Below are 27408 nucleotides of genomic sequence, written 5' to 3' on the forward strand. Positions count from 1 at the left end.
CTCAGCAACAGATAGGCTATTACCTCTGGAGTAGGCTCCTGAAAAAGGTCAGTGTCCAGCTCCCACGTCTCTCTTGTTTAGCCCACCTCCCTTGTCCTTCCACTGGATCAGACAGGGGTAAGAAAGCCCTCTCACCAGATGCAGCTGCTCAGTGTTGGATTTCCAGCCTCCAAAAAGGGAGCCAACTAAACTTGGTTTATAATTTACCCAATCTGCGATATTTTGTTATAGCAGTAGAAAACGCCCGAAGACAGGTGTCCACAGACACTTGTCAGCTAAACAGTTATGCAGACATCTCTGGATTCGGTGGTGGGGCCATGGTGAACACATAAACCTGGGAGTCATCAGCAAATTGTTTTTAAAACACGAGGAGGCTACATGAGATCCCCAGGGAGTGGATGAACCAGAACTAAGCCTTGCAACACTCCGATGCCTAGAACTGAGGAGATGGAGAAATTATCAAGACAGGCCAAAATGAGCAGCCAATAAAACAAAACAAAACAAAACAAAACAAAACACCCCTGGACACGTGATATGAAGGCTGAAACTAAGAACTGCATCTAGCAAGGTGGCAGTCACTAGGGACCTTAGCAAGAACAAATTTGGAGAGACTGGACAAAAGCTAGATGGAATGGGTTCAAGAAAGAATTGGATGAGAGAAAGTAGAGCTAGTGAACCCAGCCAGATCTCTGGAGGTCATCCACCATGCCCTGGATAATGAGATCTCAAGCTAATCAAGAGAGAATGCTCTCAAGCCTCACATACACTCTGTGAAACAGGCAATATTTATGGCCATTTTCAGGTAAGACAACTGAAGCTTGATGTGCTGGCTAGTTTAAGTCAACCCACACAAGCTGCAGTCATCCGAAAGGAGGGACCCTCGATAAAGGAAATGGTGCTAAGAGATCAGGCTGCAGGCAAGCCTGTGGAGCATTCTCTTAATTAGTGATTGAAGGGGGAGGGCCCAGCCCATTGTGGGTGGTGCTGTCCCTGGACTGGTGGTCCTGGGTTCTATAAGAAAGCAGGCTGAGCAACCACGGGGAGCAAGCCAGTAATGGGGCCTCCTCCACGGCCTCTGCATCAGCTCCTGCTTCCAGGTTCCTGCCCTGCTTGAGTTCCTGCCCTCACTGCTTCTGATGATGAACTGTTCTATGGAACTGTGATGGAATAAACCCTTTCCTCCCCAAGTTGCTTTTGGTCACTGTATTTCATCATAGCAATAGAAACCCTACTAATACACTCAGAGAGGTTGAATAACTAGACCAAAGTCAGAATTGGAGTGACCAAGCCAGAAATCCAAGCCAGATGTGTCTACACCCAGTCTAAGACTAGTATCTCTTGTGTGGAGCCCCCCCAACTTTGCAGGGGTGGTCTGAACCTCCATCTCTTCCAAGGGTAGAAGAGTTCTTTTCAAGGACCTGTAACCTCTACCGCGGGTTTCCGTGGGAACACCAAAGCGGACTCTGATTTCCCCAGCCGAAAGCCCTGTGAACTTGTCACTGTCTAATGAAGTCACTACGGCACTGACCTGAGTTGGGAAGCACCGATCCTTTGCCGTTCTTCACATCCACCACCCAGGTGGCTTCTTTGCCTCCAGGGCCATCCTTCACTTTGAAGGCAAAAATACCACCGATTTTCTTCACGAACTGCTCCCCTTCCTGGAAACAGAAGGAACACAGGGAGTTAGTTACCTTGTGTCTCCTCCTCTGGCTTTAAGTAAGTATTTTAACAGGTACATGTGAGCAGCAGGGATGGCAGAGTCCTAAGACTCCAGTAGGATCTCTACTCAGAAGTCAGAAAGAAAGCAGGGCAACAAGTCTCCCATCTGTCAACTCTGAGAAACAGCTGTGCAGATGGGAAGACGGGGCCAAAGGCATGGATGGCAGCGTCTTGGTGAAAGAGCCTGTTTGCCCCAGTGGTTTGAGAGTCATTCCGGCCCGCCTCAATGTGGGCACACGGGCCTTTGATCCAAAGTCAGTTCCTTAACTCCTGATTTTGGTTCCCTACAATCAAAACTTAAAGTGATTCTAAAACCAAAATTTTTTTAAAAGTTCAATTCCTGCTTAGTAGAAGGAACTACGTAAATAATATTCAATTTGCCTCTTAATTTTGGATCTCAGCAATGCAGTGGCCTAATAGAGAAGATGTCCCAGCGATCTCTGGAGGACAGACCTAATAGAGAAGATGTCCCAGCGATCTCTGGAGGACAGACCTAATAGAGAAGATGTCCCAGCGATCTCTGGAGGACAGACCTAATAGAGAAGATGTCCCAGCGATCTCTGGAGGACAGACCTAATAGAGAAGATGTCCCAGCGATCTCTGGAGGACAGACCTAATACAGAAGATGTCCCAGCGATCTCTGGAGGACAGACCTAATACAGAAGATGTCCCAGCGATCTCTGGAGGACAGACCTAATACAGCAGATGTCCCAGCAATCTCTGGAGGACAGATTCCCCTTTTCCTTTCCTTCCTCTTCACATCCCACTTTGTTCCCACTCCACTTTCTTCACCTTCTTGAAACATAAATGGCCCCAGTATTCTGTTGCAGGCACCCAGACTGCAGCGGCAAGGGGGTCGGAACACAGGCTGGCAGCATTCTGTACTGCAGACAAAGCCATCCAATACAAGGGAGCAGAGGGGCACAGTTGGCAGGGTGGGCAATGAGAGAGGACAGCGGCACACACATGCCACTCTAAAGAGAAGCAGGGGCTGGCCAGAAGGCTCAGTGCTTGCCTGGTGCCCCAGCTTAATCCCCAGAACCTGCTATGAAGTTGAAGAAGACAGCAGGTCCCACAGGTTGTCCTCTGACTCCTCAGGGGTGTCTCAGCACACGCTCCTCCCCCACACCGTGCACACAGATCCTCTGACTCCACTGGGGTGTGGGCACACGCTCCTCCCCCACAGCATGCACACAGATCCTCTGACTCCACTGGGGTGTGGGCACACGCTCCTCCCCCACAGCATGCACACAGATCCTCTGACTCCACAGGGGTGTCGGCACACGCTCCTCCCCCACATCAGGCACACAGACACAGACTCTAACGGTAAATAAAATTTCTAATTAAAAAAAGAAAAAGAAAACCAGAGTCTGAAGAGGTGACTCAGAGGTTAAAAGGTGGCTGTTCTTCCAGAGGACCCAGGTTCAATTTGTAGCAACCACATAGCGGCTCACAACCATCTGGAACTCCAGTTCCAGGGAATCCAACACCCTCTTCTGGCCTCCATGGGCACCAGACATGCACATGGTACAAAGACATGCCTGTAGGCAAAAACACCCATACACATAAACTAATTCAAAAATAAATTAATTTTTAAAAAGGGAGCCAATTAATTTTTTTGAAATATTTTTCTTTAGAAAAGAAACACATAGAAAAATTAGCAAATATTGATAAGCAAAAAGAAGAAAATACAAATCATTTCTAGTTTTATCATCTAAAGAAAAAAAATCACAGCTGGTATGAATTCCATCTTTTTTCTCCACACATAGTTTTAAAAATGGATGTGATGGCTGGGCATGGTGGTGCAATCCTTTAACTCTGTCACTCAAAAGGCAAAGGCAGATGGATCTCTGTGAGTTCAGGCTAGCCTGGTCTACATAAGCAAGTTCCAAAACAGCCAGGGCTACATAGAGTCACTCTGAATCCAGTAGGGTGGAGGTGGGAAATTACTGTAACGGCATATGCCTGTAATCCTGCTGAGGAAAGAGGACTGAAGAGTCAAGGCCAGCCTGAGCTTAAAAAAAAAAAAAAAAAAAGAGTTCTAGAACAGCCTAGGCTACATAATGAGAACCTAATCAAAGAGTTGGGGATCATCTACTTTTCTGCTGCAAGCCGCAGGAAAACATCATGGAATTCAGCTACTATCACAAAAGCTACTACTTGGAAAAGTTAAGGACTTTTCCAAAGGTCAAGCCATGGCTGAAGGAGTCTTGGTGATATTTTAGCTTTTGTATATATATTAGCTGGTTCCTACAGTGATTTTCTTGTGTGCTTCCAAGAACTCCTAACAGTGTATTTATCTAAAATGCCTATCAAGCATCCAAAGCCATACGAAACAACACCTGTCTCCCAGGTCAGGCGGATAGCTTTATTTCTTGTGCAATTTAGGGTGAGACCCTCCTTTCCTATACAACCTTACTAATAGACCCTAACTTCTTTCCTAACCACTTCTTGGAATGTAGACTGATCACACAGATCCCCCTTTTCATATACTACCCAGTCATTAGCACTCAGTTGACCTCCTCTTTTACCTCTCCCATTTTGGATTGTAAAAGAAAGCCTGGTGGTCACTGCCTGAGGAAAATTCTTACCTGCCTTTATGACCCTGTAGAATTCAAGCCTGGTACCTTGCTGACCAGGGGCTTGCTATTGCTTGGGTTTATAACTGGATTCCTGGGAGAGTTAGGTGGACCGTGGAGAATGGAGAGACAGAATGGAGAGGAAAACGGAGGACCAGAGTACATGTGGACAAGATGGAAGTTGAGGAAGAGTCAGATGGGGAAGTCCTAGCTGGGTAAGAACAATATGAAAAGGACCTAGATGAGGCAGAATTAAGATAAGAGAATTAAGATAGAACTTAGAGGGAGCAGTAGATAAACAGAGAGAAATCAGGCAAGAAAGGAGCTAGGCACGAGAACAGAACTGAAGCTGTGTATATAGGTTGTTATGCCAGAGGGATTAAAGCAAGTGGACTATAGAGCTCGGTGTGCTGAGATTCTATCTCCTGAAAATAGTCCTCGCCGTTGGTAGTTCTCTCTCCTGAGCCCCTGGAATGTATAATATGAAGGCTGGTCCCTCTAGTATTATACAAGACTTTTCTAGCTAATATAACCTCCTGCCTCTGCCTCCTGAGTGCTGAAATTTAAGGAATGGGTCAGCATGTCCATATGGCCCTTTTATTATTCTATAAAGAAAACTATTTTTTACATTTGTGTGTGTGTGTGTGTGTGTGTGTGTGTGTGTGTGTGTTGTTTTTTGACACAAGGTTTTACTCAGTTTCTTAGGCTGATCTCAAACTTGCAGCAATCCTCCTGTCTCAGCCCCCCAAGTAGTCCTAGGATTACAATCAAAGGTAACTACACCCAGTCACACTTCTATACACATTTACTCTTAGGCATTTTATAGTGCTCTGCTACTACTATACTTTTCATTGTATTTTATGGCTGGGCTATTACAGATACATAGACAACATGCTAATCTTCTTATGCTTATTCTGGAACTGGTTAGTTTTTGAGTCTCCTGTAGATTCTGTTTCCCTTCTTCTTCATTTCAGACTTAACATCCCTGCAGTAATATTTTCATATTTTTTCTATGTCCAGGGTTCTTCCTCCCTATTCATTCCCTTAACAAACAGAGATTAAAGTGTTCACTGTGTTCAGACCCTGTAAAGATCACCTGAAATACTCAGCACTCAAAGGAGGGATTTACGTCAACTGACACCACACACCAACCTCTATTTCTATGTGTGCAGAACCACGGCCCACACTTGTGTGCTCTCTCTCTCTCTCTCTCTCTCTCTCTCTCTCTCTCTCTCCTCTCTGTGTGTGTGTGTGTGTGTGTGTGTGTATGGTGTAACAGGAATTGAGGTTATAATTTAGATCCTACAAAATTCACTGTTACAGTACACAATTTGGTATATTTTGGTAAAATACAGTGTACCTTTTTTGGGGTACACTCTAAGTATGTATGACAGTTAATCTTCATTACCAACTGGCAGGAATTAGGATTGTCTAGTAAGTGCGTTTCCAGAAGTTTAACTGAGGAGAGAAGCCCCCCCCCCCATGTGGTGGCACCATCCTATGTGCTGGGATCCCAGACCAAATAAAAGAGAAACAGGCTGAACACCAGCACCTCTTTCTCTGCTAGAAGCTCCTGGCTGCGGATGTGATGTGACTCACGATGCTGCCACCAGGCCTTCCCACCATGCCCAGACTGTGCCCTTCGTAACCATGACCAAAATAAATCCTTCTCCCCTTAAACTGCGGCCTCAAGTGTGTGGTCACGGATGGGGAGAGTGACTAACGTACAGTGCGCCACCCAACATCACCAACTTGAGAACATTCTCATTTTCCCATGTAAACTTACACCCTGTGCAGTCCGTCGCCATGTTCGGATACTAGCTTCTGAAAACCACAAACCCGCTTTGTTTCTGTAAACCGGCTCATTCTGGACATTTCCTATAAACAGAACCATATGGTGTGTTCTCTGCTGAGCGGCCTGTCTCCTCAGCATGTGCCCAAGGATCGTGCGTATCAGCAGGACACTCTCTGCTCTCCTTGCTGTGGTCAGAGGACAGTCTACTGAATGCGGCTTCTTCTGTTTATTTCCGGTGTTGTTGTAGTGCGTGCATGTGTGTCTGTGGGTCTGCTGTGCACACTCGGGAGAGGGTGTTCACTCACACAGGCTCACGTGGATGTGCACACAGGAGAGGGGTGTTCACTCACACAGGCTCACGTGGATGTGCACACACAGGAGAAGGGTGTTCACTCACACAGGCTCACGTGGATGCCAGAGGCTGAGGCCTTCTCTCCTGCTTTTCTGCGTTGCTTCTTTTTTATTTTCACTTTTTGTTTTTTTGTGATAGGGTCTCTCTGTGTAGCCCTGGCTGTTCCAGAACTCTGTGTAGCCCAGGCTGGCCTCTAACTCACAGAGATTCTCCTGCCTCTGCCTCCCCCGAGTGCTGAGATTAAAGGCATGCTCCACTGTGCCCAGCTGCGACCTTCTTGAGACAGCGTCTCTCCCTGGACCTAGAGCTCAATGTCTGAGTTTGTTTCTAGCCAGCAAGCTCCCAGGACCACAGTCTTCTCCCCACAAACACCAGGACGTCAGATGTCCGCCACACCCTGCCTGTACACGGGTGCTCAGGGAATCTCACCAGGTCCTCACGCTGTGCAGCAAGCACTTAACCCACTGGGCTCTCTCCTCACCCCTCTCCCCAGCCCTCTCCTCACCCCTCTCCTCAGCCCCTCTCCTCACCCCTCTCCCCAGCCCTCTCCCCAGCCCTCTCCTCACCCCTCTCCTCACCCTTCTCCTCAGCCCTCTCCCCAGCTCTCTCCTCACCCCTCTCCTCAGCCCCTCTCCTCATCCCTCTCCCCAGCTCTCTCCTCACCCCTCTCCTCAGCCCTCTCCTCACCCCTCTCCCCAGCTCTCTCCTCACCCCTCTCCTCAGCCCTCTCCTCACCCCTCTCCCCAGCTCTCTCCTCGGGCCTCTTTTTTAGTTGTTTCCACAGTTTGGTTCTGACGAGTGATGCTGCTGTAGACATTTGTGTACACATTTTCATGTGGACAAAAGCTCTAATTTCTCTTAGCTGGGTAGTTAGACGGAAACTGCTGAATCATTAGGTGCCGCCTGACTCTTCAAGGAACTAGCCAACTTTTTCTGAAGCAGTTACACCAATACTCCAACCCTACCAGCCGAGAGAGTAGGGGTTCAAATTTCTCTACGTCCTCGTCACTGACTGTTACCTCGTTAGTCAGTCCGCTGGGCGTGTTAGTCTTTTTCTTATAGAGAAAATTATCCTTCCTTATTACTTCTTTCTTATCACCCTCCAGCCTAGCAGAAAGCAAGCGCCACGGGTCTTACAGCAAAGTAGCTGATCTAGAGTATTCAGTCCGCACCCACTTTCCTCAGTAGTCATGGGTACGTTTCCCCTCAGTCCTAAAGATCACACTCCAGCCAGGTTTCTTCTAGATGCGTCTGCCTGCTTGCACAGTGCCTCGCGGACCAGCCAGGAGCAGACAGCACCGAGTTACATACAGCAGGGAAACCCAGCAAGGATTTAGAAGTTCTACCTTCCAAATGCCCACGGGATCCCTGCAGTCTCACTAACCCTCCCCTGAAACAGATGTGAGCTGACCGTTTCCAAAACCACCTGACCCTCTTCTCACAAACCCGAACGCTTTCACAACATTTTCATTTGGAACGGGAGTGAAAGTGGGTAAGAGTTGAAAGAGAAAAAAAAAATGCAGTTGCAAAACTGGAGACCATTATTACCAAGCAGTCCTAAGTGCCTCTCACGGGAGGAAAAGCCCTTTCTGAGCGGGGTGAAGGTCGGGGGGGCCCGGGCTGCTGCAAGCCAACAGGACAAAAACTGAGGACAGAATTCCAGAACACCAGTGGAGTACTGCTAAGAAAGACAAAGACGGAAACACAACCTCTTGCTAGGTTGCCTCCACTAAGCGGAAAATGCATTAATTGACAAAGAGTCTGGACTCGCGCTTTCCAGCGCTGCAAACACTGAGGAACCCGACAATCGTGGGAAGGCCCGGACAGACAGGGTAAGTTAGGAAGGAGTTCAGAATTAGAGAGGGCAGGAGGCCCAAGCTTGCACAGCTCAAAGCACAGTGCGAAACTGAACCAGCACCTCTTTGTTAACCCCGGTAAGGCAGCCCTCCACGGTGGATCCATGGCCGACCTCAGACTCCAATCTTCTATTTGACCTTTGAACTAAGTCCTCACAGAGGACTTAGTTTACAGTGGACACTCAATAATGAAAGGCATTCAAAACACAGTAGTGAGTTATTTTCTGACTCGGCTGGCAAAGATTTTCATATAGCCAATATAGTATTGGAGAAGGTGCAGAGAAAAAAGCAGTTATTCTCTTGAATTGTTAGTAAGACTGCAAATTATAATCCTCTTTCCGGTGGGAGTCTGGCAAGCTAGACTAAAATGTAAAATGCACACACTTAACTACCCAATTCTGCCCTTAATTATTTACACTACTTAGTACTTGAAGCACAAGAGGAAATTTACAACAGCAATGTTGCAGTTGCAAAATTGAATATAATCTGATAGTCATCCTAAGAGGCCAATTAATAAGTCATGGCACATACGTGCAAACAAGTACAATGTGCTAAGCATGTTAAGGACCTAAACACACACGGCCACGAAGCATCCTACGGACGAAAACAGAATGAAGTCATCGCCCACGATGGCACCCTGGTGGTCCTGCAGCTCCTGTCCCGGTGCCATGCCTAGGGCCACCCCCCTGGCTCTGCTCCAGCCCCGGAAGGCCCTAGGGAATGCTGGTCCTTTCACAAGGCACACTAGCCACAGTGCAGTCAGATGTTAAGAAGTCCCAGACCTACAGTAAGGGACTTAGACGATGTGCTCACCTTTCCCTCTGTGGCTTTAACCGGAGCAGAATGCCAGCCTAAAGGCCCTGACTCCTTTTGTTTAGTTCAGCCCATTTTAATCACCTTCTCAGATGTGTGCTCTGAACTGTGGCTGCGACTGTAACTGTGCCTGGTTGGTCTAAAATCTAAAGTCAATAGTGAGATCCCATTTCACTATTTCAAACAATGAAATAAATACCTAATCTTGCCTAAGAGTACCTCTTTTTGATTGCTTTCAGGTGACTTTTATCTATCAAGAACTAATTATGGGGGAGCTGGAGAGATGGCTCAGCTGATAAGAGCACTGGTTGCTCTTCCAGAGGTCTTGGGTTCAATTCCCAGCACCCACATGGTGGCTCACAACCATCTGTAACTATAATCTCATGGCACCCAATGCCTTCTTCTGGTGTGCAGACATACATGCAGACAAAACACTCATATACACAAAATAAATAAATAAATCTTTAAAAAACAAAAAAAACACTTGTTTTTGTAGAGGGCCTGGGTTTTATTTTCAGCACCCACATGGCAGCTCATGCTCACACTCACACACACACACACACACACACACACAGTATAATTCCAGTTCATGCTGGCAAAATACCCATACACATAAAATAAAAAAATCTAAAAAAAATTTTTAAAAAGAACTAATTGCGGGACGGCAGTGGCACATGCCTTTAATCCCAGCACTCGGGAAGCAGAGCCAGGTGGATCTCTGTGAGTTTGAGGCCAGCCTGGTCTACAGAGTGAGATCCAGGACAAAGAAACCCTGTCTTGAAAAACCAAAAAAAAAAAAAAAAAAGAAAAGAAAAAAGAAAAGAGAAAAGAAAAAGAACTAATTATGATACATAAAAATAGATTTTCATGTATAGTGCAATAAACCCAACATGTATCATACAGGGCCATGTAAAATTCTAAGTTTATACACAGGATGACAAGTAGAATGTTCACTATGCTAACATTTTAATGAACTCTAAGTGGTACAATTGGGAAAATTGGACATTTTTCTTTTCTTTTTTTAAAAGATTTACTTATTTGGTTTTACTTTTTAAAAAATAATATATTGTTAATGAATTTAGATATGATAGATTTGTTAATTATTTACTTATTTTATATGTATCTGGTGTTTTGCCCGTATATATGTCTGTGTGAGGGTGTCAGATTCTAATATGTATACACTGCACATGTGCCTGGTGCCTGGAGAGGCCAGAAGAGGGCGCTGGATCCCCTGGAACTGGAGTTACCCACAGTTTCAAGCCATTATGTGGGTGCTGGGAACCCAACACCCATCCTTCGCAAGAGCAGACAGGGCTTTTATTTTTTTTTTCAGACAGCACTCTTTTTTTTTTTTTTTTTTGGTTTTTCGAGACAGGGTTTCTCTGTGTAGCTTTGTGCCTTTTCTGGAACTCACTTGGTAGCTCAGGCTGGCCTCGAACTCATAGAGATCCACCTGCCTCTGCCTCCCGAGTGCTGGGATTAAAGGCATGCGCCACCACCGCCCGGCTCAGACAGTGCTCTTAATCACTGAACCATCTCTGAAGCTACCTAAAATTTTTTTCTTTTTTATGTGTTCCTGTATAATGTGAACTTTAAAAATTAGAATTCTTTTTTGCAAGAAGGGGGCAGCAAATAAAGACTTTGAAATCTGCAAACTAAAAGCTGGGTAAGGTGGTGTACACCTGTAATCCTAGCACAGGGCATGGAGGCAGGAAGCGGAGGTCATCCTTGGCCATAAAGTTAGAAGTCAGCATGAACTATATGAGGCACAGTTCAAGGTGGGGGAAGCCAATAAATAATTCCATTATTAAAATAATTCTGAGGAAAGGGGGATGAGGACAAGAGAAACAACAAAACAAATTTTGTTTGAAAATGACATTATGAAACCTAATGTATATGATAATAAAAATAAACAGTAATAAAAAAGTCTGATGTCATGTAGACTTAAATTACCAAGTAAGGGAGAAACCTGGTGCTAGGGAAATTCCCAGGAATCCGCAAGGACGACTCCAGCTTAGACAATTAGCAATAGTGGAGAGGGTGCCTGAACTGGACTATTCCAGTAATCAGATTGGTAAATACCCTAACTGTCATCATAGAGCCTTCATCCAGTAACTGATGGAAGCAGATGCAGAGATCCACAGCCAAGCACCAGGCCGAGCTCCAGGAGTCCAGTCAAAGAGAGGCAAGAGGGATTCTATGAGCAAGAGGGGTCAAGATCATGATGGGGAAATCTACAGAGACAACTGAACCAAGCTTGTAGAACTTGAACTCTAGACCGACAGGTGTGGAATCTGCATGGGACCGGACTAGGCTCTCTGCAAGTGGGAGACAGTTGTGTAGCTTGGCCTGTTTGAGGGAACCCTGGCAGTGGGATCAGGATCTATCCATAGTGCGTGAGCTGGAGCCCATTACCTATGGGCGGACACCTTGTTCACCCTTGGGGAGGGGCTTGGTTCCTGCTGCAACTGAATTACCAGGCTTTGCTGACCCCCCAAGGGAGACTTTACCCTTTTGGAGGAGGGGATGAGGGGGGGAGGCTGGGGCGGAGCTGGAGGATGAATAAGAGGGGGATCTGTGGTTGGTATGTAAAATGAATAAAAAAATTCTTTTAATTAAAAAAAGAGACATAAAGGAAGAATTGAGGAAATAAAAATTAAATTCATGTGCTGTGGGATGGTCTATATGTCAAATGTGTGCTCTGATTGGTCAATAAATAAAACACTGATTGGCCAGTGGCCAGGCAGGAAGTATAGGCGGAACTAACAGAGAGGAGAATAGAGAGAACAAGAAGGCGGAAGGAGACACTGCCAGTCGCCACCATGACAAGCAGCACGTGAAGATGCCGGTAAGCCACGAGCTACGTGGCAAGGTATAGATTTATAGAAATGGATTAATTTAACATAAAAGAAGTAGATAACAAGAAGCCTGCCACGGCCATATGGTTTATAAGTAATATAAGCGTCTGTGTGTTTATTTTATAAGTGGGCTACGGGACTGCTGGGGCTTGGCGGGACCTGGAAAGAAGCTCTCCAGCTACATTCATGGATCACCTTAAAAAAAGAATTCCTGAAGCATCTTCAGCATAAGCATTATTAGACATTTTTCCTTTCAAAAGTGCTGATCAAATAGAAAGATAACCTTGAACACACTAGAGTTTTGCCAACAGGAATTTCCACATTCAATGCTCATGTGCACTGAAGTCTCAAAGGGAAGCAATTTTGTTTCCCAACTGTGTTTTCTTTATCTACCAAGTCCTATGACTATTATAAAACAAAAAAAAAATACAGTTTGGAGAGAAAACTAAAATGCCAATTTAATACATTGCCATGATTGTTTTTCCTCTACTATGTTGGGTAGGAGTGATCAAGTGAGATACATAAAGAACTAAAATCATAAAAAAAAATAATAATTAGTAAAAGAATTCTGATGTCCTGTAGACTTTATTATTTGAAATATCATTTGGAATGATTTTATATAAAACCTCTTTAATTCATAAGGAAATTATAAAGCTGAGTGTGGTATTATACTGTCAAATCCACTACTTCAGAGCTGAGGCAGAAGGACTATTGTGTGTTTGTGGCCAACAAACAATCTGTCTCAAAAAGACAAAACCAAAACAAAACAAAAAATGGTTATATCAAAATATGGCTTCTTACATCTGAACTATACCCACAACTGGATGTCTTCCTGACAAAGAATACTAAGATGAAAATGATCTTAAACATTATTTACTACAGTCTTTATATTCAAATCTGGAGATGTACGCTGGGCAGTGGTAGCACACATCTTTAATCCCAGCATTTGGGAGTTAGAGGATGGTGGATCTCTGTGAGTTCGAGGACAGCCTGGTCTACAGAGAGTTCCAGGACAGTCAGAGCTACACAGAGCAACTCTGCCAAAAAAAAAAAAAAAAAGAAAGAAACAAAACAAATCTGGAGATGTATACATTTTCAAAACGCAGTCTTACTAAAATTACAAAGAAGCTTTATGAGACACCCAGGGTTCTGAAACACAGACTATTTCAGCACATGACATGCAATTTCACCTTGAGCTACCAGCAGCATCAGGTGAGAGTGTGCACCTCCCAGCCCTGGCTCTGGTCTCTCACCTCTTCAAGCTTCTTCTCAATCTCCTTAAAGACAAGATCTGCCTTGAATCCATCCCCCGCAGAGCTGGTGGGCGCAGCCTCGATCTGGGGTGCCCTGAAGGAGCTGCGGAAAGAATTAGGGTCAGCTCTGGGAGTCACAGAGGTTTCCAACATTTCTGTAACTTTCAAAAGGCCCAAGAATGGAGATGTTGCAACTCTGACCTAAAGAAAATCTTCAGCAAGTATATAAAACAATTACCCAACTCTCATCCCACAACATATACTTAGTTCTTACTGGGTGAAACAACCCTCATGAAACTTACATGCCGAAGAGATCATTAACAAAACAAACAGAAAGCATACAGTCACCTGGCGAACACACAGCAGCTAAGTGTCTAGAGAGAGGGGACATCTATGTCAGGCATGACACTGTAGACAGTGGTCACAGAGAGCCCTCTAGGGAGGGGGTAATATTCACATTACATTTTCAACCGCTAAATGAACCAGCCCTGCAAAGAGTGTTGGTGGGGAAGCCAATGCTAGCCTGAAGGAACTTAGGTATAAAGGTGGAAAGGAAACACAGGGAAGCGAAAGGAGCCCCCAGGCTGCCATGGCTACAGCAGAGGAGAAAGGCAGGCTGTGAGAAACCAAAGGGCTGAGACCAGAACGAGGCCTCCCAGGCCTTAGGTAGTGGTTTTTGTTTCTTTGGTTTCCTTTTTGTCTGTTGATCCATTTATTTGTAGTCCTGGGGATGGCATCCAGACTCTTGGGCATGCCAACCAAGCACTCTGCCACTAAAGTGCCCCCAGCCCCTAACATTTCAGTTCTAAGGGTTAGCGTGTAGCTCAGTGTAGAGCATGCACTTAGCATGCGTAAGAACCCTCATCACAAAAACAAAAACCAGACAAACAAACCAACCCCCACCACTGAGTTTCAGTTTTAAGCATACCCAAAACACTGGAGCATGACCCAATTTATGTCTGAAAAGGAGATCTAGCTAGAAAATGGACCTTAAAGGGACAAGTCAGAAGACAGGGACATCAACTAAGAGTCTATTACAACATCCAATGGAGAGAGGATGGGAATCAGAGCCAATTACAGGGAAGTGGATGAGGCAGAGGGGCCCAGGCAAGGCTGGACTGGGGAGCCACCTTTACCTGTGACAGGAGATGATGTGTTTGCAGACACATTGCTGATACCCAGGAGACAGCCACTGAAAATGGCCTCGTGCGGCAACAGCAACGTATCTCTCTCTCTCTCTCTCTCTCTCTCTCTCTCTCTCTCTCTCTCTCTCTCTCTCTCTCTCTCTCAAGATTTACTTATTTATTGTGTATACAGTGTTCTGTCTGCATGTGTCCCTGCAGGCCAGAAAAGGGCACCAGATCTCATTACAGATGGTTGTGAGCCACCATGTGGTTGCTGGGACTTGAACTCAGGACCTCTGGAAGAGCAGTCAGGGCTCTCAACCTCTGAGCCATCTCTCCAGTCCAGCACCACAGTTCCCAACGCTGCTAAGGGCCTCTTCCATTCACAAGCAGTGGATTCTGGGCAAATGACTGACGTCATCCACTGCACAATGGGAGGGAGGGGAGACAGTGTCAGTGAGTGCAGAAGTCAAGAGAGCCTGAGACGCCCGGCAGGGTGCCGCCCCTGGAAAACAGTATTAGCCATGAACGTGGTGGGCTCCAGGACCCCAAGAGTTAGGTCTGAGGGAGCAGTCAGCTTTCTTCTGGGAGCTGTTAGATAATTGCTGACTGACCAGCGCAGACTGGTGAAGGCAGAGGAGCCCAGATGTCACAGGGGGGAGCACATCTACTCCCACCTCCCTCCTCCTGCCCTGCGCCTCTCCCCACCCCAAATACACATCTCTCTTTCTTCTTCTTTCCGTTTCTTATCATCTGTCTGTCTATCTTCCTACCTACCTACCTATCTACATCTATCTATCTCTATCATCTATTTATCTGTCTATCTATCTATCTATCTATCTATCTATCTATCTATCTATCTATCATCTCTCTGTGGGAACTGAACCCAGGACCGCGTACATGCTAAGCAGGACTTAACAGTGAGCTACGTTCCCATCCCTCTTTCAGTCATTTCATAACTATCTAAGCTGGTATCGTGGCATATGCCTGGAATCCCAGTACTTAGGAGATAGTCTGGAGGGTTGAGTTCAAGGCCAACCTTGGCTACAAAGTGAGTTTCAAGCTAACCTGGGCTACCTATTAAGACCTTGTCTCAGAAAAAAAGAACTAGCTGGGCCTAGTGGTGCATGCTTCTGATCCCAGCATCCAAGAGACAGGAGCAGGCAGAATCTCTGGCCAGCCTAGTCTACATAGGGAATTCCAGGAATACATAGTAGGACCCTGTTTGAAAGAAAAAGAAAGCAAGCAAAGGAAGGAAGGAAGAAATGAATGAATGGAGGAAGGAAGGGAGGGAGGGAGGGAACCAAACACCAGCCATTAAAACCCATTAGCAACATTCAGTGATTGCCTGCAACATGCAAGGCCATAGTGTTCAAGGAATGTTCTGAGCGGTAAGGTCCAGCTACTACCTTATTAGAGCAAGGAGGGGATCTGCCTCCCTAAAGGCTAAAGCTGCCAAGATCTCAAGGGCAGCAAGCTGGTATGATGAAAGGAAATACAGTCCGATCAGAGTGACCAGCACAGCACATGGGGAGAAAGTGACATGGCATGAAGGAGGGGAACTGGACAGAAGACACAAAGCTAGGAATCTGGGAGCCACAGAGACAGCAGCGGTGAAGCAGAAGGGTGTGTCGTGACAATCCTCCCAACAGTGTGCAGGACAATTCAGAGGGGACATGAAAACAGGTGGAGAGAATGGAGGCTGCTGCAGTGGTCTGGGTATAAGTGACGGTGGCCTGGACTGTGGGCGCAGTCTGCTAATGGAAGTGAAGAGAAGGAAACATTCAAAACAGAGAACAGAACCGACAGACTTTGTTGCTGGGGTGAGGGACATGGGGAGAGGGCAGAGACTGTCTTGGGAGTTTGGGGGTGACTGGGAATGATAGTGCACTCAGGTGAAGAAGAGTGAGCTGGGAGCACAGAGGACTGGATCTACCTGGAATCAGCTGGAGTCTGTGAGGGCAGAGGCAGGAGGATAGGAGAGTCCAGAACACACAGACCCAGGCTGGAGATCAAGTGGTTATTATCAAGAGATAATAACCATCAACAGAATCAAAAGTGTTGGAATCCTGGAATGAACCACAGAGAACACAAGGCAGGGCAATGGCCCTTGGGAGCCAATGAGAATTCATTCAGAAATCAGGCAAAGTGTCACAGAAGCCTGGAGCAGAGAAAGTACAGGAGGTAAGAGTCCATTATGCCAAACACGCCCAGGAAAAGGGTCAAGTACCCACGGGCATGTGACAACACGAACCTGATTTCTGAGACACCCACGTATGGAACAGTGAATTGAATCCCTCCCTGCAGCAGTGACAGCTGGGAAGGGTAAAGCTTGTTTGGGGTGGGATAAAAATGGAGTCTTTGGCCGGGCGGTGGTGGCGCAGGCCTTTAAACCCAGCACTCGGGAGGCAGAGGCAGGCAGATCTCTGTGAGTTCGAGGCCAGCCTGGGCTACAGAGTGAGATACAGGACAGGCACCAAAACTACACAGAGAAACCCTGTCTAAAAAAAAAAAAAGAGGAATCTTTGGGTAATCTCTTACAGAAATGCAGCATTTCCTTCTGGGTATAAGCGTAAAACAGTCCTATAAATCTGTAAGATCTTCTCTAATATTTTAAGTGTGTGAAGATCTACAGGGCACAGCCAGATACAGCGGTGCACACTTGTAACCTCAGCACTTGGGAGGTAGAGACAGGAGGATGGAAAGCTGAAGATCATCTTCAGGTACACAGCGAGTTTGTAGCCATACTGGGCTTCATGAGACCATGTCTCAAACACGAAACAACAAAACCCCACATCACACATGCTTCATCACCCGAACCACACTTAACTACGCAGCTCAGTTCAGTCAGATGTTAAATGTTCTCAGAATGCTGAGTAGTCATCAGCACCATGTAGCTCTACAACCCTTACATCTTATAAAACTGAAGCTCTGGAGCTGGAGAGAAGACTCAGCAGTTAAGAACACTGGCTGCTCTTGCGGAGGACCCAGGTTCTAGTCCCAGAACCCACATGGTGACTCACACCCCTCTGTAACTCCAATGCACTCTGCAGGCAATGCATAAGTGTGGTTCACAAGCGTACATTCAGACAAAACAGACATACACATAAAATAAATGAATGAGTCTTAAGAAAAATATTGTCTCGTGTGGTAGTACATGCCTTTAATCCCAACACTTCAGAGACATAGGCAGGTAAATCTCTGAATTTAAGGCCACCCTGGGCCACAGCAAGCTCCATGCCAGCCAGGGCTACATAGTGAAACTGCTTTAAATCAATCAGCCTGGCTTTTAACCTTTAATCACCAATGTGTCTTTTCTAAGACAGACACTTGTTGACTCTATCTGATAAAACAACTGATCCTGGCAGCCCCAAAGTGTACAAAGTATCTTGACTATGTGGCAGGTCCAATCCTGGCAGCCCAAAAAATGTACAAAGTATCTTGACTACGTGGCATGTCCAGACATATTTCCAAAGGTCAAGGTCTCCCTTGTTTGAAAAAGCTCATCACTGATTAACCAACTTAGATTATCTAGATTAAAAAAAAGTTAACACGAAAAATACTGCCAATATTTTCTGAACATCCTTTCTTGATACATACCCTGTTTAAAAGAAACTGAACAATAACTCAGATATCTCTCATACAGAAGATGTTTCTCCTGATTTCTTTTTGTTTTATTGTTTACTTTTTTGTCTTGCCATGTTGCCCAGGCTAGCTCAAGTGGTCTTCCCCTCAGCCTCCCAAGTCCTGGGAATACAGGTGTATGCATGCCATTGTGCCTAGAATCTCATAACTTCTTTTGATACAAAATTCTAGTAGAAACTAAGTTGTGATTGGTTTTTATTTGACTCTGGTAAATACAAGTTTACTGGAATAAGTCTAGCAGTGCATAAAGTTGGAAGGGGCTTAAAGATTAATTTAAAGAATATTCTAGTTTGTGTTTGGGTTCCCACCAGATATATGGCAAGTTTCACTGTAAGGCCTTCACAGGCTCTGTATCCACAACGTCACAGACTGGGAGTAAAGAGAGGTAAATGAAACAGGAACTTTATACTGGGATGGTGGCAAAGACCTTACTTCTTAATCTGAAACTTCCCTTAGCTCAACCGTCTTAACTCTGACCTCCAATTTATCTGCAGTGAGTCCGGTCCTACCTACCACGTGGGGTTTTTACACAAAGGAACGGGGCTGCAGACGCACTGCTTGGTGAGGAAGCCCTTTCCCAGCACACACAAAACATGCCCTGGGTTTAATACCCAGCACAGCCAGGAAATACAAATAAAATGTTAATACAAAGCACCTAGTGTGTTCATGGCACATGCCAGGCCTTTTTAAAGAACCCTTACAATTCCACAATAACCCACTTTTGCCTAAGGCTCCAACTATGATACAGAAATGGGGATAAGCAGCCCAGAAAATGATGTTCCGAAAATGACTGACTATGGAGGAGACACAGCCCAAACTGTGAGGTGCCACTTCCCATGCAAAGGACTGCTGAGTAAAGACGACCAGCATGACAGGAGGAAGGAGAGGCCCCCCCACAAATGGGGTATTAGTCAGCCCTCAAAAGGATGAAGCTCCTTGGAAATACTGTTAAATCAAAGAAGCCAGTCATGAGAGAATAATACCAGATGACTTCCTTTATTTGAAAAATGCAGAGTAGGCAAAGAGACGGAGTGGGTGAGCAGCTGGCAGACTACCAATGAGACAGACTGGAAGTGAAAGCATTTGGGATTTGTGTTTGGGGAGTCGGGGGGTAATGAGAATGTTCTAAAAACTGATCATGGTAAGGATAATCCTGTAAATCACTGAACTGTGCAGCATGGAAAGTGTGTCTTAACAGTTTCAAATCATTTCTAAAAGGGTACAATTATTCTTAGTATTTGAGATGCATACAAAAGTCCTCCAATTCAGTCATTCAGTCTCAAACCATAGGTAACGGGTCGTGGCTTGCTTGTTCTGGTTGGAGAGGGCTCTGCAATGCACGACCTCACTGCGGAGTAAAGGTCACAAACAATCAGCAAGGCCCTCTGACCTCTGAGCTGGCGGAGGAGCCCACACGCCAGGACAGAGGTGCAGCCTCAAGAGCTGGGAGCTAAAAGAAACCTCTTCAGGATATGGTGGGAAGCGCAAGCAGATCCTCCTCGACCGAGCTGTGGGCTGTGACAAGGGGATCGTTCCCATTTTCTACTAAGAAGTCAAGTTTGTTTTTTCCCAACTCCTGAGGGATAGCTCAAACTCAATAAATGATTTCAACCACTAAGCCAGGGGAAGGAACCTGAGGCCCACGGAAGAAGGGAGGCAAGGTGCTGGGGATAAACTCACGGTTCACCCAACGCCTGCAGCCTGTGGCAGGCACACTTTGGAAGTTTCCTGAACTCTGAAGCAGATACCTTCAGTATTTTCTAAGTGACAAAAAGGTTCACAGGCTCAAAACAGGTGACGAAAAGGTGAGCAGGGTGCTCTTTCTGGTCACCTTTGTCTGGAGAACAACAGACAGACAGACAGACAACAACAACAAAGCCCTCACACAACTAAAATGACACTGTCTACAGATGGTATTTAACTAGTTTTCTAAATTCCTATTCCAACTGCTAAAAACTGGTGGCTATGTGAGTACAGAGACACATAAATCACATCATATTGTCCCTAAATTTCTATGTAAAAACTAATGTCAAAAGCTATGTTTAAAAAAAAAAAAACTATGTGAAAAGCTAACTAATGCAAGTATGTGTCCACTGTGTCTCCTGAGAAGGCCTCAGAGTGGCAAGAATGAGCACCTAGCTAGCAGATGTATAAGGTGTCTCAGCATCATTCTCCACTAAAGGAAACCACGATTCCTTGGAGAAATGACTGATGCTAGGGATGGGACATGGAAAATGCAAGAGGGGCTGGAGAGATGGACCTGAACTTGGTTCCCTGAACCTACATCATGCAGCTTACAACCACCTACAATTCAAGCTCCAGGGAATCTGGTACCGTCACTCACCTGCATATGCATGTCCAAACACACACACACACACCACCACCACCACCACCACCACCACCACCACCACCACCACCACCACCACCAAAATAAATATTAAAAAATTTAAAAAGAAAGTACAAGAAGAGATTGGATTATCTTCTTGAGCCAGAAAATAGGGAAAGAAAGTACTACAAAGAATCATGGGACACAAGTATCACCTTGAGTGGGTTTCCCACTGGCCAAACCAGGGGCATTCTGAACACCAAAATAAGTGATACTAAAGTAGTGTGACCTCATGGATAATACAAGGACTCGTGGTTTCATACAGTGTATAGGAACTCATTTAAAAACAGGAGAAGAGGGACAGTCTTTTTCTTAAAGCAGAATATCAGTTACTAAATACAGAAGGGAAAGTTAGAAAAAACATCAATGGGTACTAAAATTAAAGGAGTGCCCAGCTGTTTGGCTTTTTTATGAACTTACTGACATTTGTATAAAGAGCAAACAGCAGAGGCAGAAAACAGAGCGGGGCTGCGAGGAGAAGGTTGGAACAAGAACTGATGAAAGGTACATAGAGAACTAAAGAGTTGGGCATGGTGGCGCACGCCTTACTCCCAGCACTTGGAAGGTAGACAGGCAGATCTCTGTGAGTTCGAGGCCAGTCTGGTCTTCACAGTGAGTTCCAGGCGAGCCAAAGCCACATATGGAGCTGCTGTCTCAGAAGAAAAGGAGGAGAAGGAGGACTAGAGGACTAGGAAGCAAGCCACAGAATCATTCTGGATCTTTTTTTTTTCAGGGGCCGGGTTTGTTTGTTTGTTTGTTTGTTTGTTTGTTTGTTTGTTTTTTGAGACAGGGTTTCTCTGTGTAGTCCTGGCTGTCCTGGAATTCACTCTGTAGACCAGACTGGTCTCGAACTCACAGAGATCCGCCTGCCTCTGCCTCCCAAGTGCTGGAATTAAAGGTGTGCGCCACCACCGCCTGGCTCATTCTGTATCTTAACTTGTGGTTTACAAACTACACACCATCGGCATGTGAGAACTTGCAGGAATATATTAAGTTGAAGCAAGAAGATCACTGCCTCTAAAACAAAGTTAGCCTAGACTACCATGTGAGGCTGTCTCAAAAAAAAAAAAAATCTGTGGACAAACTTCCTAATTTTACTCTCAAGAAAATGAAGTATCCATGCCAACCATACAATCTGATTTGGCTTTTCATAGCTTGACCTTTACTAAGGGGTTTCAACTACAAGAGTAAACTGGGTGGTATTCCAAGGTGGTCAGCACAGAAGGGGTGACTCAGATTTAGGAAGAACAAGATTCAACCTCCTTTGTTTGATTCAAAAGCATTTACTCACTATGAGGAAGACTCTAGGGGCAGGAAAAGCCACAACTTTAATTAAGCCTCAAGAGACCAGAACTGGAGTAGGACCTAAGGACCACAAAAAGTTGTGGCCATCTGAAAGGAGATAGTCTTTGAGATGGGTCTTAACGTTGGAAACAAAAATAAAATTCTGAGCAGAGAAAGAAGAGTGAGATCATGGAGAGGAAAAACACCCAAAGTCTGGAAAAGTAAAGACTGCAATGGAGTCTGTAAGAGTGCCCTATCCTTTGTAGAACAAAATGTGTGAATAAATGATTAAGCAATTACCAGGAATTTCAAGAGAAACAGAGTCCATTAGTGTTAAGAAGCTACAGTGTGGTTAGAGACTTTTAAGGATGAAAAATACAGTCAAGGATAATCAATTCATTCGGCTCAAAACACAGCCTGACCTCACCGCAGACCCTGAGGTATACCAGCACACACAAAAGCAAAGAAAAAAGCCCCCACTGCAGGAGGCTCATCATGGCCAGCGGGCAGGCCTTTGATCCCAGCAGAGGTGGGCAGACATGTGAGTTCAAGGCCAGCCTGGTCTACAGCATGAGTTTCTGGACAGTCAGAGCTACACAGAGAAATCCTGTTTCAATGAAACAAAACAAAACAAAAGGCTCATCATGAAAAGGAATAATTAAAGCAAGAAGAAAAGAAAAATAGACTGTGGACTAGGGAAGATTCGCTGGTGGTTGGTAACAGAGGCAGGGAGCCAGTGCAGGGAAGGACAGGGAGACTCAAATGAGGGTGGACATACTCTGGAACTAGTTACAGAAGGTGGGTGGAAACCAAGCACAGGGAGGAAAGCTGGGCCTTGGGAAAGGAGGCGCAACCCTGAGAGGCTGCAAGGAAGTTGAGGGGTCCGAGAGAGCTGGGACAGCGGCACCTGAAGGGGCAGGCCCTTCACGAGAGGAAGAAAGTAAGACGCGAGGAGTTCCAGCAGCAATGAGGGCCTGGTTCAGAAACGTGCCCGCCAGGGCACATGTATTTGGTCGCTTTCTCCGAACCACTCCAGCAACCAGAGAGGCCAAAGGAGATCGCCAGCCGTGGGAAAGAAAACCAAAGGGAGACTTGTCTGGATCCCGCAGGCGTGTGGGTCAGCATTCCTGCTTCGCTGCCTCCTTCCGAACAAAATTTCCCTAAGGCTGACTGCGCTTAAAAACTAAGTCTTAACTTTTAAAGTCTATTAGAGAAGTAAGGTCATGCTTTCCCTTACATGCTTAATCAGACTGTGGATTCGTTTAAATACGCAAGCGTCACTTACTGTGGACACTCCGAAGGACAGAAGTGACACGACATGAAATGCCACTTACCCGGCAGCTTCGGGAAAGCCCATCCTGTAGAGTGTGACAACCGCAGCTCCTCCGAGGCCTAAATTGTGCTGCAGAGCCACCTTTGCCCCGGGAACCTGCCTCTTTCCGGCTTCGCCTCTCAGCTGCCAGCAGAGCTCCGCGCACTGAGCCAGACCTGGCGAGTCGAGCACAGAGCGTCCCGGGCCGCGTTAGAGCCAAGTCTCCGCCCACCCGCCCCACGCGAGCTGCTAGTCGGGACTTCCCGCCAAAGCCAGCCTCGGGCATTTAAAGCCCAAGGTTCGCGACTAGTTCCCACGCTAAGAGGTCTAGCATTTAAAAAAGAAATCGTGACATGCTCGCACTCTTTCTTCAACTCATTCTTTTCTGGCATGTGCAAATCGAAAACACGGCATCTAGCCGATCGATCGATCATGGTGGCGCACACCTTTGATGCCAGCACTCCGGTGGCAGAGGCAGGTGGATCTCTGTGAGTTCAAGGCCAGCGTGTTCTACATATTGAGTTCCATGACAGCCAGAGCGACATAGTGAGTCTCTAATGTTAACTCACTTAGTTCTTTTGAGATGGGAGCATTGTGAAAAGCAATAAGGAAGACTGAACTGAGCTCTGGAGAGGGACTAGGAAGATGTAGGTGATATCAAGTGGGAAATGGAAAAACTGGGTAGGAGAAGGGGTTCAAATTGGAGAGAGGAGAAGGAGAAAATACAGATGGAGAGGGAGGGATCTGTAACACTAAGAATGTTTGAAATAGTCATAGGGAATCATATAACTTTATATTTACCTAAAAATACCTACAGTACATGTTAAGTGTCTGTGTATACACACACACACACACACACACACACACACTTATTGTTTAAATGAAGTTATACCACTTGGGATGATAAAGCCTCTCCCAAGAGCCATAGACTATCTAACAAAACAAACCCAGTGCCAGGCATGAGAAACCTCCCTTTGAACTGCTGGTCAGGGGAGTTCAAGAGACTCCCAAAACAACAAAGGCTTTGTTGCCCTTGGTGTCATCCCAGAAGTCAGAGGTGAGTGCCTATTGCTAGAGACAGCACACAGGACACAGGACTCAGAGGAGCTGAGCTGGATCGAACCCAAAGCCTCCTTCCCGAGAACGACCTTTCATCCTACCAGAAGGTGCTGTGCAAGCTGGAAATAAAAGGGGGATGAGAAGTCAACAGTCCTACACGCCTGTGGTGCCTATGAACCACAAAATGACCAGCCCGGCAAGACATCCCTGAAGGTGCAGTAGTGACTCATATCTTGATGGCCATCAACTGCTGTCTAATTAGACTTAAGGCCCACTCTGAGAGGAAGGAAATCTCACCAGTGGCTAGTGAGGTCATGTATCTTAAGAAAGACTACTGCCCCCACTTCCTGAACCAATATAATTCCTAACTGCATTCTAAATACTTATCCACATACCCAGAGAGAAGTAGAGCAAATTTGTAACTGTGTATCTTTGACACATCTGGAATGAATCCTACCGGTGTGCACAAACATGCTTAGTGCAACCTGTTTGTGAGAATAAACTAACACAACCCAGATGTCTGTCAGTAAGGGATTTTTTTTTTTACAGTAAGAATACTATGTGGGCGTTAAAAAGAATAAAGAGGCTGGGTGAGGAGAGGTGGTGCATGCTTATAACCCTAGCACCTTCCAGGCTAAGACAGGAGTTCAGGTCAGCCTCGGCTATATTGTGAGTTCAATGCCAGCCTCAACTAAACAACAGATTTTGTCTCAAAAAAAGGTTAAAAGGATCTAAAGATAGGTGAAAACTGCACTATACAATATATGCACTTACATAAATAAAAACCTGGGGTATGGTTTTGTTTGACAGCAGAGTCTCACGTAATCAGCCTAGCTTTTCTATATGGCCAAGAATGACCTTTTCTATGTGCGTATGCGTGAGCACACACACATAAATAAAAATAAATCTTACAAAAGTCTTATGTGAGGGGTACGGCACTACTGGAAGGCAGACTCTGGCAAGAGGAAGATGCATACTGCATACCCCGGAGCACCCATGACAGACGTTCATAAAGAAAAAATTCCATAGAAGGGAGAGAATAATAAAACCCTGCCAATCTTTTAAATGATCTAAAAATAACCCCAAAGAAGAGATAAAAAGAACGCCAATAGCAAGGTAGCACATCACACTAGAGTTACCTGTGAATGTGCAAGTCTGCCCACCTGGCCCTCCCTCATTTACTTTTTTTCTCGAAGAACTCAGCGCCTTCTGTATCCTAGACAAGTGTTCTACCACTGAGCTAACAGGACAGCCCCTGCAATTTCCTTCCTCTCTCCTCCCCAATCCATCTAGCTTTTCTACTTTCTATCATGTTATAAGCTTACAAAATCTGTGAAGTTTCTTGATGTTTGTTAGTTTTTTGACACAGAGTACTCTAAGTAGCCTTGGCTGTCCTAGAACTCACTCTGTAGACCAGGCTGGCCTCGAACTCACAGAGATCCTCTTTCCTCTGCCTCGTGAGTGCTGCGATTAAAGGTGTGCGGTGGAATAATCTTTTTGAACACTGTGAAGATGTGTCATTCTGATTGGTTTAATAAAAAGCTGACCGGCCCATAGCTAGGCAGGATTTTCAGGGACACAGGACACCGGGAAGAAGAAGTGGGGAGTCAACAGCCAGATGGAGAAAAGCGGCAGGGGCAGTACAGAGGAAAGGTAATAAAGCCATAAGGCAAAAAGGAGATTGATAAAAATTGGTTAACTTAAGTTGTAAGAGCTAGTTAGTAGTAAGCCTAAGCTATTGGCCGAGCTTTCATAATTAATAATAAGCTCCATGTCATTATTGGGGAGCCGGTGGTCCTGACAAAAAGACCCAACTTCAAAGGTGTGCACCACCATGCTCAGCTGAAATTTGAGTTTTAAACAGAAATAAAACAAGGTTAACTGCTTTAATAAATACATTGCTATAACTTCTCTATTGTGGGAACTGCAAGAAGTTAAAGTATTCCATTAATCAACACATACAAGCTAATAAAGAGAAAACACAACTCATCTACCTTTACAGAAACAAACCACAGAAATTTACCACTAAGTTATTTTAGAAACTGCAATACTGAAGTTGTCATTTTTCAGCTAAAGACCTATGAGTCAAGGTGATTAATTTCTAACTGGTTAGAAGAATCACGTGGCCAGTAGACAGCAGACCCAAGGTGAAATTTTTTTTAAATATATTTATTATGTATACAGTGTTCTGCATACATAATATACATGCATACATATTATGCATGCAGTGTTCTGCATGTGGCTTATAATAAGTTTTGGTTTTACTCAATCACTGGGCAAGCTTCAGTGAAACATTTCACTATTAGGGTAAGAATTTGTACTGTATCAAGCAGATAATAGAAGAAAATAATAATAATAATAATAAACACATAGGGGAAAAAGGTTTATTTATTATGTATACAGTGTTCTGCCTGCATGCCAGAAGAGGGCACCAGATCTCATTACAGATGGTTGTGAGCCACCATGTGGTTGGTGGGAATTGAACACAGGACCTCTGGAAGAACAGCCACTGCTCTTAACCTCTGAGCCATCTCTCCAACCCCATAGTGAAATTCTTATTTCATAATTTCTAGTCTGGTTTTCTCAAGAGAAGATGAGCTCCATGCATTGCTAACCAGCATGTAATGTGCTCATCTGAAATAATCTTATCTGGTTAGTCTAGCAGCTCTGTTAGGAAACATCTTGCTAATGAAGTGCACTGCAGGTAAAGGGAAATCAAGTGACTGCAGTTAAGAAGCATGGAAAGCTCCAGTCTCAGGGATGGATGGGATGGAGGGATGACTCAGCGGGTAAGTTCATTGGCTGCTCTTCCAAAGAACCTGGGTTCAATTTCCAGCGCCCACACGGTAGTTCACAACTGTCTGTGACTCCTGTTCCAGGGGATCTGGTGTCCTCATGCAGGCAAAATCCCAATGTACATTAAAAAAAAAGAAAAGAAAAGAAATATAAAATAAATCTTAAAAAAAGAAAGAGAGAAAACAAATCATAGACGTCAGCCACTCACAGTGGCCCATACCTGTAATCCCAGCATTTGGGAGGGGAGGGGCAGGCAGGGGGACTGCTGAAAGTTTAAGGTCATCCTGAACTATACAGTGAGTGACGTCAAGCTGAGTTACAGAGTTAGACTGTCTTGAAAAATAAAAAGAAGAACAAGATGGCTCACCAGATAAACACATACCACCAAGCTTGACGACCTGAGTTTAACTCCCAGGACCCACAGAGAATTGGAAAGAGAGAGCCAATTTTCTCAGACTGTCCTATGGTCTCCACATATGTGTACTACAGACCATGAGTGTGCACTCTTAGACAAACAATATATAAATAAGTGTAAAAAAGAATTAAAAACCAAATCAGGGTCTAAAGTGTAATTTTG

General features: G+C 45.2%; 1 protein-coding gene across 3 annotated transcripts in view; it reads right to left on the minus strand.

The window, feature by feature from the left end:
- Scp2 (sterol carrier protein 2) overlaps positions 1-27408 on the minus strand; it is an 87337-nt gene that overhangs the window by 12548 nt on the left and 47381 nt on the right. For 2 of the 3 annotated variants that reach the window (XM_006977724.4, XM_076564694.1), the window contains exons 12-14: positions 22999-23152; positions 13226-13328; positions 1529-1658 (exon numbers count right to left, since the gene is read on the minus strand). In XM_006977724.4, the coding sequence (XP_006977786.1) occupies positions 1529-1658; positions 13226-13328; positions 22999-23152 (387 nt within the window). The remainder of the gene's footprint in view (positions 1-1528; positions 1659-13225; positions 13329-22998; positions 23153-27408) is intronic. The other variant, XR_013049274.1, reaches the window with a different exon arrangement.

The sequence above is a fragment of the Peromyscus maniculatus genome, chromosome 2 (assembly GCF_049852395.1).
Source record: "Peromyscus maniculatus bairdii isolate BWxNUB_F1_BW_parent chromosome 2, HU_Pman_BW_mat_3.1, whole genome shotgun sequence".
Classification (NCBI taxonomy): domain Eukaryota; kingdom Metazoa; phylum Chordata; class Mammalia; order Rodentia; family Cricetidae; genus Peromyscus; species Peromyscus maniculatus.